Consider the following 13,727-nt stretch of genomic DNA (forward strand, 5'->3'; position numbering starts at 1 on the left):
CCATCCACACCTTCCCATTCCCCCTCTCTCTCTCTCCCCCCAAACCCCCATATCTTCTCCATTCCCCATCCTCCTATCTCTCCACCACCCCCATACTCTTCTCCATTCCCCCTCCTCTCTCTCTCCACCCCCCCCCATCTTTCTCCATTCCCCTCTCTCTCTCTCCACCACCCACCCCCCATACTCTTCCTCATTCCCCTCCTCTCTCTCTCCACCACCCCCCCATACTCTTCTCCATTCCCCCTCCTCTCTCTCTCCACCACCCCCCATACTCTTCTCCATTCCCCCTCCTCTCTCTCTCCACCCACCCCCCATACTCTTCTCCATTCCCCTCCTCTCTCTCTCCACCCCCCACCCCCTACTCTTCTCTTCTCCATTCCCCCTCCTCTCTCTCTCCACCACCCCCCATACTCTTCTCCATTCCCCCTCCTCTCTCTCTCCACCCCCCACCCCCATACTCTTCTCCATTCCCCCTCCTCTCTCTCTCCACCACCCACCCCCCATACTCTTCTCCATTCCCCCTCCTCTCTCTCTCCACCACCCCCCCATACTCTTCTCCATTCCCCCTCCTCTCTCTCTCCACCACCCCATACTTTTCTCCATTCCCCCTCCTCTCTCTGTCTTGCTCTCCATCTCTCTCTCTCAGGCCTTCTCTAAGAAAGCAGTGGACCATGTTCAGACTCACCTGGCCAAGAAACAGGTGCCTCCCTCTCTCTTCCAGGTAAGGAACACGCACACAAACTGCAGCACCAGTGTGGGGTTCCTACCCTAGTTCTATTATTTCTATCATGACCATTGGTATTTATCCTGCTACTAGTTACTTTTACTCCTGTTTACATGTCTACCACAACCCCTCCAGTACTCCTGTTTACATGTCTACCACAACCCCTCCAGTACTCCTGTTTACATGTCTACCACAATCCCTCCAGTACTCCTGTTTACATGTCTACCACAATCCCTCCAGTACTCCTGTTTACATGTCTACCACAACCCCTCCAGTACTCCTGTTTACATGTCTACCACAATCCCTCCAGTACTCCTGTTTACATGTACATGTCTACCACAATCCCTCCAGTACTCCTGTTTACATGTACATGTCTACCACAATCCCTCCAGTACTCCTGTTTACATGTACATGTCTACCACAACCCCTCCAGTACTCCTGTTTACATGTACATGTCTACCACAACCCCTCCAGTACTCCTGTTTACATGTACATGTCTACCACAATCCCTCCAGTACTCCTGTTTACATGTACATGTCTACCACAATCCCTCCAGTACTCCTGTTTACATGTACATGTCTACCACAACCCCTCCAGTACTCCTGTTTACATGTACATGTCTACCACAACCCCTCCAGTACCCCTGTTTACATGTCTACCACAACCCCTCCAGTACTCCTGTTTACATGTCTACCACAATCCCTCCAGTACTCCTGTTTACATGTACATGTCTACCACAATCCCTCCAGTACTCCTGTTTACATGTACATGTCTACCACAATCCCTCCAGTACACCTGTTTACATGTACATGTCTACCACAATCCCTCCAGTACTCCTGTTTACATGTACATGTCTACCACAACCCCTCCAGTACTCCTGTTTACATGTACATGTCTACCACAACCCCTCCAGTACTCCTGTTTACATGTACATGTCTACCACAATCCCTCCAGTACTCCTGTTTACATGTACATGTCTACCACAATCCCTCCAGTACTCCTGTTTACATGTACATGTCTACCACAATCCCTCCAGTACTCCTGTTTACATGTACATGTCTACCACAATCCCTGCAGTACTCCTGTTTACATGTACATGTCTACCACAACCCCTCCAGTACTCCTGTTTACATGTACATGTCTACCACAATCCCTCCAGTACTCCTGTTTACATGTACATGTCTACCACAACCCCTCCAGTACTCCTGTTTACATGTACATGTCTACCACAACCCCTCCAGTACTCCTGTTTACATGTACATGTCTACCACAATCCCTCCAGTACTCCTGTTTACATGTACATGTCTACCACAATCCCTCCAGTACTCCTGTTTACATGTACATGTCTACCACAACCCCTCCAGTACTCCTGTTTACATGTACATGTCTACCACAACCCCTCCAGTACTCCTGTTTACATGTCTACCACAACCCCTCCAGTACTCCTGTTTACATGTCTACCACAATCCCTCCAGTACTCCTGTTTACATGTCTACCACAATCCCTCCAGTACTCCTGTTTACATGTCTACCACAACCCCTCCAGTACTCCTGTTTACATGTCTACCACAATCCCTCCAGTACTCCTGTTTACATGTCTACCACAACCCCTCCAGTACTCCTGTTTACATGTCTACCACAATCCCTCCAGTACTCCTGTTTACATGTCTACCACAACCCCTCCAGTACTCCTGTTTACATGTACATGTCTACCACAATCCCTCCAGTACTCCTGTTTACATGTACATGTCTACCACAACCCCTCCAGTACTCCTGTTTACATGTCTACCACAATCCCTCCAGTACTCCTGTTTACATGTACATGTCTACCACAATCCCTCCAGTACTCCTGTTTACATGTCTACCACAATCCCTCCAGTACTCCTGTTTACATGTCTACCACAATCCCTCCAGTACTCCTGTTTACATGTCTACCACAATCCCTCCAGTACTCCTGTTTACATGTCTACCACAATCCCTCCAGTACTCCTGTTTACATGTCTACCACAACCCCTCCAGTACTCCTGTTTACATGTACATGTCTACCACAACCCCTCCAGTACTCCTGTTTACATGTCTACCACAACCCCTCCAGTACTCCTGTTTACATGTCTACCACAACCCCTCCAGTACTCCTGTTTACATGTCTACCACAACCCCTCCAGTACTCCTGTTTACATGTACATGTCTACCACAATCCCTCCAGTACTCCTGTTTACATGTCTACCACAACCCCTCCAGTACTCCTGTTTACATGTACATGTCTACCACAATCCCTCCAGTACTCCTGTTTACATGTCTACCACAACCCCTCCAGTACTCCTGTTTACATGTCTACCACAATCCCTCCAGTACTCCTGTTTACATGTCTACCACAACCCCTCCAGTACTCCTGTTTACATGTCTACCACAACCCCTCCAGTACTTCTGTTTACATGTCTACCACAACCCCTCCAGTACTCCTGTTTACATGTCTACCACAATCCCTCCAGTACTCCTGTTTACATGTCTACCACAATCCCTCCAGTACTCCTGTTTACATGTACATGTCTACCACAACCCCTCCAGTACTCCTGTTTACATGTCTACCACAACCCCTCCAGTACTCCTGTTTACATGTCTACCACAACCCCTCCAGTACTCCTGTTTACATGTACATGTCTTCCACAACCCCTCCAGTACTCCTGTTTACATGTCTACCACAACCCCTCCAGTACTCCTGTTTACATGTCTACCACAACCCCTCCAGTACTCCTGTTTACATGTCTACCACAACCCCTCCAGTACTCCTGTTTACATGTCTACCACAACCCCTCCAGTACTCCTTTCTACCACAATCCCTCCAGTACTCCTGTTTACATGTACATGTCTACCACAATCCCTCCAGTACTCCTGTTTACATGTACATGTCTACCACAATCCCTCCAGTACTCCTGTTTACATGTACATGTCTACCACAACCCCTCCAGTACTACTGTTTACATGTCAACCACAATCCCTCCAGTACTCCTGTTTACATGTCTACCACAATCCCTCCAGTACTTCTGTTTACATGTCTACCACAACCCCTCCAGTACTCCTGTTTACATGTACATGTCTACCACAATCCCTCCAGTACTCCTGTTTACATGTACATGTCTACCACAACCCCTCCAGTACTCCTGTTTACATGTCTACCACAATCCCTCCAGTACTCCTGTTTACATGTACATGTCTACCACAACCCCTCCAGTACTCCTGTTTACATGTCTACCACAACCCCTCCAGTACTCCTGTTTACATGTCTACCACAATCCCTCCAGTACTCCTGTTTACATGTACATGTCTACCACAACCCCTCCAGTACTCCTGTTTACATGTCTACCACAACCCCTCCAGTACTCCTGTTTACATGTCTACCACAACCCCTCCAGTACTTCTGTTTACATGTACATGTCTACCACAATCCCTCCAGTACTCCTGTTTACATGTCTACCACAATCCCTCCAGTACTTATGTTTACATGTACAGTACCAGTCAAAAGTTTGTACACACCTGCTCATTCAATTTATTTTACTATTTTCTACATTGTAGAATAATAGTGAAGACATCAAAACTATGAAATAACACATATGGAATCATGTAGTAACCAAAAAATATATATTTTAGATTCTTCAAAGTAGCCACTGTTTGCCTTGACAGCTTTGCACACTCTTGGCATTCTCTCAACCAGCTTCACCTGGAATGCTTTTCCAACAGTCTTGAAGGAGTTTCCATATATGCTGAGCACTTGTTGGCTGCTTTTCCTTCACTCTGCGGTCCAACTCATCGCAAACCATCTCAATTGGGTTGAGGTCGGGTGATTGTGGAGGCCAGGTCATCTGATGCAGCACTCCATCACTCTCCTTCTTGGTCAAATAACCCTTATACAGCCTGGAGGTGTGTTGTGTCATTGTCCTGTTGAAAAACAAATGATATTCCTACTAAGCGCAAACCAGATGGGATGGAATATCGCTGCAGAATGCTGTGGTAGCCATGCTTGTTAAGTGTGCCTTGAATTCTAAATAAATCACAGCAAAGCTCCATCACACCTCCTCCATGCTTCCCGGTGTCACAAAGACACAGTTGGAACCAAAAATCTTCAATATGGACTCATCAGACCAAAGGACAGATTTCCACCGGTCTAATGTCCATTGCTTGTGTTTCTTGGCCCAAGCAAGTCTCTTCTTATTGGTGTCCTTTAGTAGTGGTTTCTTTGTAGCAATTCGACCATGAAGGCCTGATTCACACAGTCTCCTCTAAACAGTTGATGTTGATGTCTGTTACTTGAACTCTTTATTTAGGCTGTAATCTGAGGCTGGTAACTCTAATGAATTTATCCTCTGCAGCAGAGGTAACTCTGGGTCTTCCTTTCATGTGGCGGTCCTCGTGAGAGCCAGTTTCATCATAACGCTTTATGGTTTTTGCGACTGCACTTGAAGTTCTTGAACTGTTCCAAATTGTCTGACCTTCATGTCTTAAAGTAATGGACTGTCATTTATCTTTGCTTATTTGAGCTGTTCTTGCCATAATATGGACTTGGTCTTTTACCAAATAGGGCTATCGTCTGTATACCACTACCTTGTCACAACACAACTGATTGGCTCAAACACAGTAAGAAGGAAAGAAATTCCACAAATTAACAAGGCACACCTGTTAATTGAAATGCATTCCAGGTGACTACCTCATGAAGCTGGTTGAGGGAATGCCAAGAGTGTGCAAAGCTGTCATCAAGGCAAAGGGTGGCTACTTTGAAGAATCTAAAATATATTTTTGGGGTTACTACATGATTCCATGTGTGTTATTTCATAGTTTTGATGTCTTCACTATTCTACAATATAGTAAAAATAATGAGTAACTGTGTCCTAACGTTTTTACTGGTACTGTACATACCTACCTCAATCACTCCAGTAGCCCTGTTAAATGAACATACCTACCTCAATCACTCCAGTAGCCCTGTTAAATGAACATACCTACCTCAATCACTCCAGTAGCCCTGTTAAATGAACATACCTACCTCAATCACTCCAGTAGCCCTGTTAAATGAACATACCTACCTCAATCACTCCAGTAGCCCTGTTAAATGAACATATCTACCTCAATCACTCCAGTAGCCCTGTTAAATGAACATATCTACCTCAATCACTCCAGTAGCCCTGTTAAATGAACATATCTACCTCAATCACTCCAGTAGCCCTGTTAAATGAACATACCTACCTCAATCACTCCAGTAGCCCTGTTAAATGAACATATCTACCTCAATCACTCCAGTAGCCCTGTTAAATGAACATACCTACCTCAATCACTCCAGTAGCCCTGTTAAATGAACATATCTACCTCAATCACTCCAGTAGCCCTGTTAAATGAACATATCTACCTCAATCACTCCAGTAGCCCTGTTAAATGAACATACCTACCTCAATCACTCCAGTAGCCCTGTTAAATGAACATATCTACCTCAATCACTCCAGTAGCCCTGTTAAATGAACATATCTACCTCAATCACTCCAGTAGCCCTGTTAAATGAACATACCTACCTCAATCACTCCAGTAGCCCTGTTAAATGAACATATCTACCTCAATCACTCCAGTAGCCCTGTTAAATGAACATACCTACCTCAATCACTCCAGTAGCCCTGTTAAATGAACATATCTACCTCAATCACTCCAGTAGCCCTGTTAAATGAACATATCTACCTCAATCACTCCAGTAGCCTGCATATTGTAATGATGGTACTGGCATTGACCTTTTTTTCTTCTCGTATTTCACGTTCTTATCTATATCACTACATTTATTGTGCATTGTTGGGCAAGAACTCACAAGTTAAGCATTTCACTGTACTGTTTTACACCTGCTGTATCCTGTGCATTGACAATAAAACGTTGAAACGCACAGACTCACGAACTCCTGTTTGTGTTCAGCCGTACATCGTGGAGATCTGTGACAGTCTGCGAGGGATGATCTTCTGCAAGTTCATAGAGAGGTGAGACAGGGGAGGGGGGTAGAATACATTTGTTGCATACTGGCCAGAGTAATACATTTTTTAATTGTCTCCAGATTTAGAAGAAAGTGCTTTATTATCCATTCATCCATTTGTGTCGAAACGGAAAGGAGTTTCTCCACACTCCCACGGCCAGTAGGCCGGGGACTATTTATTTTATACATGTTTTATTTAACCTTTATTTAACTAGGCTAGTCAGTTAAGAACACATGATTATTTACAATGACGGCCTACCCCGGTCAAACCCGGATGACGCTGGGCCAATTGTGCGCCTCCCTATGGGACTCCCAATCACAGCGGTTGTGATACAGCCTGGATTCGAACCAGGGACTGTAGTGACTGAGATGCAGTGCCTGCGTCACTCCTTCTTTCTGTCTCTCTCTACCTCTCCTCATCTTTCTTTTTTCTCTCTTTCATCAGTGACAAGTTCACTCGTTTCTGCCAGTGGAAGAATGTGGAGCTGAACATCCATGTGAGTTGTATTTTGTATGTGTGGGTGATTTTCTAACTTCCTGTATGGATTGTGGTGATGATTTGCCTGTGAAAGGCCTTTATTCTTATTGCCTACTGTCTGAAGTGTAATATCATGTCAGCTTCTCTCTGTCTTGTTCTCTCTCTCCATCTCGCTCGTTCTACATCTCACTCTCTTATCTCTCTCTCCTCTCTTCAGTTGACGATGAATGACTTCAGTGTCCATCGTATCATTGGTCGAGGGGGTTTCGGGGAGGTGTACGGCTGCAGGAAGGCTGACACCGGCAAGATGTGAGTGGTGCAGGAGCATGAACAATTGCAGAGAAAGAGGGATGGTTAGAGTGGAGAAAATAGACATTCACACAGTAAATGACTGGAGGGGATAAAAGATCCTACAGGAACAGTGGGTTCTCAGCAGTACAGCACCAGTAAGCTGGAAGATGTGTTAATGTGTGTGTGTGTGTGTATATCAGGTATGCCATGAAGTGTTTGGATAAGAAGAGGATCAAGATGAAGCAGGGAGAGACTCTGGCTCTGAACGAGAGAATCATGTTGTCCCTTGTCAGCACAGGGGTGAGTCTGACACACCGCTTCCTGTCTGTACATATGTACATTCACATACACACTACAAGGGAGTATCCTTTTCAGATTGACCTGTCTGACAATATCATTTAAAAACATCTCTTCCCTCTTACTTTCCCTCATCCCCTCCCTCTTTCTCTCTAGGACTGTCCGTTCATAGTGTGTATGACGTACGCCTTCCACACTCCAGACAAACTCTGTTTCATTCTGGATCTGATGAACGGTAAGACTCCTGACCCCTGAAAGGTGGCAGGTGAGACACCAGTCAGCATGAGGAGTCTGATTGTACACGTCCCACTGAGGATCATGTTGAAGTACACGGTCACACAGAATGGGACGGGACATCACTGATGCCTCTGCTCCCTCTGGGCTGACGCGCAACTGACAGTCTCTGACGTGTGTGTGTGTGTGTGTGTGTGTGTGTGTCTGGTTAAGTAGGCTACATCCCCATCTACAGACAATCTCCAATGGATTCAGAACACACACACACACACACACACACACACACACACACACACTGACTGACTGACTATGAATCACATTTAGAGAGCAGTTTACATTTACATTTTAGTCATTTAGCAGACGCTCTTATCCAGAGCGACTTACAGTGAAAACATACATTTCATGCATTTTTTTGTTTGTACTAGCCCCCCGTGGGAATTGAATCCACAACCCTGGCGTTGCACACACCATGCTGGCGTTGCAAACACCATGCTCTACCAACTGAGCCACAGGGAGGCCAAGTTAACTAACACACACACACACTGACCATGGATCACATTTAGACAGCAGTTAACACAATGACTGAGCTATCGATTAGACTACAGCTCTAAACATACACTGATGTCAATATGTGTGCTGTGTTATCCTGAGTGTGTGTCTCAGGGGGAATCTAGATCATGTTGATCGAGTCATACTTCTTATTGTGTCCTGCTGACTCGCCCCTGCGACGGTTACAGTCAGTGACGTGTATTAACTGTGTGTGTGAAGGGACGGTTACAGTCAGTGACGTGTATTAACTGTGTGTAGGAGGGGACGGTTACAGTCAGTGACGTGTATTAACTGTGTGTGTGTGAAGGGACGGTTACAGTCAGTGACGTGTATTAACTGTGTGTGTGTGTGAAGGGACGTTACAGTCAGTGACGTGTATTAACTGTGTGTGTGTGAAGGGACGTTACAGTCAGTGACGTGTATTAACTGTGTGTGTGTGAAGGGACGGTTACAGTCAGTGACGTGTATTAACTGTGTGTAGGAGGGGACGGTTACAGTCAGTGACGTGTATTAACTGTGTGTAGGAGGGGACGGTTACAGTCAGTGACGTGTATTAACTGTGTGTGTAGGAAGGGACGGTTACAGTCAGTGACGTGTATTAACTGTGTGTGTGTGTGAAGGGACGGTTACAGTCAGTGACGTGTATTAACTGTGTGTGTAGGAAGGGACGGTTACAGTCAGTGACGTGTATTAACTGTGTGTGTAGGAGGGGACGGTTACAGTCAGTGACGTGTATTAACTGTGTGTGTGTAGGAGGGGACGGTTACAGTCAGTGACGTGTATTAACTGTGTGTGTAGGAAGGGACGGTTACAGTCAGTGACGTGTATTAACTGTGTGTGTGTAGGAGGGGACGGTTACAGTCAGTGACGTGTATTAACTGTGTGTGTAGGAAGGGACGGTTACAGTCAGTGACGTGTATTAACTGTGTGTGTGTGAAGGGACGGTTACAGTCAGTGACGTGTATTAACTGTGTGTGTGTGAAGGGACGGTTACAGTCAGTGACGTGTATTAACTGTGTGTGTGTGTGAAGGGACGTTACAGTCAGTGACGTGTATTAACTGTGTGTGTGTGAAGGGACGGTTACAGTCAGTGACGTGTATTAACTGTGTGTGTGTGAAGGGACGGTTACAGTCAGTGACGTGTATTAACTGTGTGTGTAGGAAGGGACGGTTACAGTCAGTGACGTGTATTAACTGTGTGTGTAGGAAGGGACGGTTACAGTCAGTGACGTGTATTAACTGTGTGTGTGTAGGAGGGGACGGTTACAGTCAGTGACGTGTATTAACTGTGTGTGAAGGAGGGGACGGTTACAGTCAGTGACGTGTATTAACTGTGTGTGTGTAGGAGGGGACGGTTACAGTCAGTGACGTGTATTAACTGTGTGTGTGTGAAGGGACGTTACAGTCAGTGACGTGTATTAACTGTGTGTGTAGGAGGGGACGGTTACAGTCAGTGACGTGTATTAACTGTGTGTGTGTGAAGGGACGGTTACAGTCAGTGACGTGTATTAACTGTGTGTGTGTAGGAGGGGACGGTTACAGTCAGTGACGTGTATTAACTGTGTGTGTAGGAGGGGACGGTTACAGTCAGTGACGTGTATTAACTGTGTGTGTGTGAAGGGACGGTTACAGTCAGTGACGTGTATTAACTGTGTGTAGGAGGGGACGGTTACAGTCAGTGACGTGTATTAACTGTGTGTAGGAGGGGACGGTTACAGTCAGTGACGTGTATTAACTGTGTGTAGGAGGGGACGGTTACAGTCAGTGACGTGTATTAACTGTGTGTAGGAGGGGACGGTTACAGTCAGTGACGTGTATTAACTGTGTGTAGGAGGGGACGGTTACAGTCAGTGACGTGTATTAACTGTGTGTAGGAAGGGACGGTTACAGTCAGTGACGTGTATTAACTGTGTGTAGGAGGGGACGGTTACAGTCAGTGACGTGTATTAACTGTGTGTAGGAGGGGACGGTTACAGTCAGTGACGTGTATTAACTGTGTGTAGGAGGGGACGGTTACAGTCAGTGACGTGTATTAACTGTGTGTAGGAAGGGACGGTTACAGTCAGTGACGTGTATTAACTGTGTGTGTAGGAAGGGACGGTTACAGTCAGTGACGTGTATTAACTGTGTGTAGGAGGGGACGGTTACAGTCAGTGACGTGTATTAACTGTGTGTAGGAGGGGACGGTTACAGTCAGTGACGTGTATTAACTGTGTGTGTAGGAGGGGACGGTTACAGTCAGTGACGTGTATTAACTGTGTGTGAAGGAGGGGACGGTTACAGTCAGTGACGTGTATTAACTGTGTGTGTGTGAAGGGACGGTTACAGTCAGTGACGTGTATTAACTGTGTGTGTGTGAAGGGACGGTTACAGTCAGTGACGTGTATTAACTGTGTGTGTGTGAAGGGACGGTTACAGTCAGGGACGTGTATTAACTGTGTGTGTGTGAAGGGACGGTTACAGTCAGTGACGTGTATTAACTGTGTGTGTGTGAAGGGACGGTTACAGTCAGTGACGTGTATTAACTGTGTGTGTGTGAAGGGACGGTTACAGTCAGTGACGTGTATTAACTGTGTGTGTAGGAAGGGACGGTTACAGTCAGTGACGTGTATTAACTGTGTGTGTGTGAAGGGACGGTTACAGTCAGTGACGTGTATTAACTGTGTGTGTGTGAAGGGACGGTTACAGTCAGTGACGTGTATTAACTGTGTGTGTGTAGGAGGGGACGGTTACAGTCAGTGACGTGTATTAACTGTGTGTGTGTGAAGGGACGGTTACAGTCAGTGACGTGTATTAACTGTGTGTGTGTGAAGGGACGGTTACAGTCAGTGACGTGTATTAACTGTGTGTGTGTAGGAGGGGACGGTTACAGTCAGTGACGTGTATTAACTGTGTGTGTAGGAAGGGACGGTTACAGTCAGTGACGTGTATTAACTGTGTGTGTGAAGGGACGGTTACAGTCAGTGACGTGTATTAACTGTGTGTGTGAAGGGACGGTTACAGTCAGTGACGTGTATTAACTGTGTGTGTGTAGGAGGGGACGGTTACAGTCAGTGACGTGTATTAACTGTGTGTGTGTGAAGGGACGGTTACAGTCAGTGACGTGTATTAACTGTGTGTGTAGGAAGGGACGGTTACAGTCAGTGACGTGTATTAACTGTGTGTGTGTAGGAAGGGACGGTTACAGTCAGTGACGTGTATTAACTGTGTGTGTGTGAAGGGACGGTTACAGTCAGTGACGTGTATTAACTGTGTGTGCGTGAAGGGACGGTTACAGTCAGTGACGTGTATTAACTGTGTGTGTAGGAGGGGACGGTTACAGTCAGTGACGTGTATTAACTGTGTGTGTGTGAAGGGACGGTTACAGTCAGTGACGTGTATTAACTGTGTGTGTGTGAAGGGACGGTTACAGTCAGTGACGTGTATTAACTGTGTGTGTAGGAAGGGACGGTTACAGTCAGTGACGTGTATTAACTGTGTGTGAAGGGACGGTTACAGTCAGTGACGTGTATTAACTGTGTGTGTGTGAAGGGACGGTTACAGTCAGTGACGTGTATTAACTGTGTGTGTGTGAAGGGACGGTTACAGTCAGTGACGTGTATTAACTGTGTGTGTGTAGGAAGGGACGGTTACAGTCAGTGACGTGTATTAACTGTGTGTGTGTGAAGGGACGGTTACAGTCAGTGACGTGTATTAACTGTGTGTGTGTGAAGGGACGGTTACAGTCAGTGACGTGTATTAACTGTGTGTGAAGGAGGGGACGGTTACAGTCAGTGACGTGTATTAACTGTGTGTAGGAAGGGACGGTTACAGTCAGTGACGTGTATTAACTGTGTGTAGGAGGGGACGGTTACAGTCAGTGACGTGTATTAACTGTGTGTGTGTGAAGGGACGGTTACAGTCAGTGACGTGTATTAACTGTGTGTGTAGGAAGGGACGGTTACAGTCAGTGACTTGTATTAACTGTGTGTGTGTGAAGGGACGGTTACAGTCAGTGACGTGTATTAACTGTGTGTGTAGGAAGGGACGGTTACAGTCAGTGACGTGTATTAACTGTGTGTAGGAAGGGACGGTTACAGTCAGTGACGTGTATTAACTGTGTGTGAAGGAGGGGACGGTTACAGTCAGTGACGTGTATTAACTGTGTGTAGGAGGGGACGGTTACAGTCAGTGACGTGTATTAACTGTGTGTAGGAGGGGACGGTTACAGTCAGTGACGTGTATTAACTGTGTGTAGGAAGGGACGGTTACAGTCAGTGACGTGTATTAACTGTGTGTGTGTGAAGGGACGGTTACAGTCAGTGACGTGTATTAACTGTGTGTGTAGGAAGGGACGGTTACAGTCAGTGACGTGTATTAACTGTGTGTGTGTAGGAGGGGACGGTTACAGTCAGTGACGTGTATTAACTGTGTGTGTAGGAAGGGACGGTTACAGTCAGTGACGTGTATTAACTGTGTGTGTAGGAAGGGACGGTTACAGTCAGTGACGTGTATTAACTGTGTGTAGGAGGGGACGGTTACAGTCAGTGACGTGTATTAACTGTGTGTAGGAAGGGACGGTTACAGTCAGTGACGTGTATTAACTGTGTGTGTAGGAAGGGACGGTTAGTCAGTGACGTGTATTAACTGTGTGTAGGAGGGGACGGTTACAGTCAGTGACGTGTATTAACTGTGTGTGTAGGAGGGGACGGTTACAGTCAGTGACGTGTATTAACTGTGTGTGTGTAGGAGGGGACGGTTACAGTCAGTGACGTGTATTAACTGTGTGTGTGTGAAGGGACGGTTACAGTCAGTGACCTGTATTAACTGTGTGTGTGTGAAGGGACGGTTACAGTCAGTGACGTGTATTAACTGTGTGTGTGTAGGAAGGGACGGTTACAGTCAGTGACGTGTATTAACTGTGTGTGTAGGAAGGGACGGTTAGTCAGTGACGTGTATTAACTGTGTGTGTGTAGGAGGGGACGGTTACAGTCAGTGACGTGTATTAACTGTGTGTGTAGGAAGGGACGGTTACAGTCAGTGACGTGTATTAACTGTGTGTAGGAGGGGACGGTTACAGTCAGTGACGTGTATTAACTGTGTGTAGGAGGGGACGGTTACAGTCAGTGACGTGTATTAACTGTGTGTAGGAAGGGACGGTTACAGTCAGTGACGTGTATT

At 46.1% G+C, this 13,727-nt stretch overlaps 1 protein-coding gene across 1 annotated transcript in view; it reads left to right on the top strand.

Moving 5' to 3' along the window:
• The window catches only part of LOC115160295 (beta-adrenergic receptor kinase 2), a 70,229-nt gene that overhangs the window by 32,462 nt on the left and 24,040 nt on the right, over positions 1-13,727 (top strand). Inside the window, exons 3-8 of the mRNA XM_029710658.1 lie at positions 579-721; positions 6,664-6,725; positions 7,164-7,215; positions 7,414-7,505; positions 7,688-7,787; positions 7,941-8,019. Of these exons, the coding sequence (XP_029566518.1) occupies positions 579-721; positions 6,664-6,725; positions 7,164-7,215; positions 7,414-7,505; positions 7,688-7,787; positions 7,941-8,019 (528 nt within the window). The remainder of the gene's footprint in view (positions 1-578; positions 722-6,663; positions 6,726-7,163; positions 7,216-7,413; positions 7,506-7,687; positions 7,788-7,940; positions 8,020-13,727) is intronic.

This window comes from Salmo trutta, chromosome 23 (genome assembly GCF_901001165.1).
Source record: "Salmo trutta chromosome 23, fSalTru1.1, whole genome shotgun sequence".
Classification (NCBI taxonomy): domain Eukaryota; kingdom Metazoa; phylum Chordata; class Actinopteri; order Salmoniformes; family Salmonidae; genus Salmo; species Salmo trutta.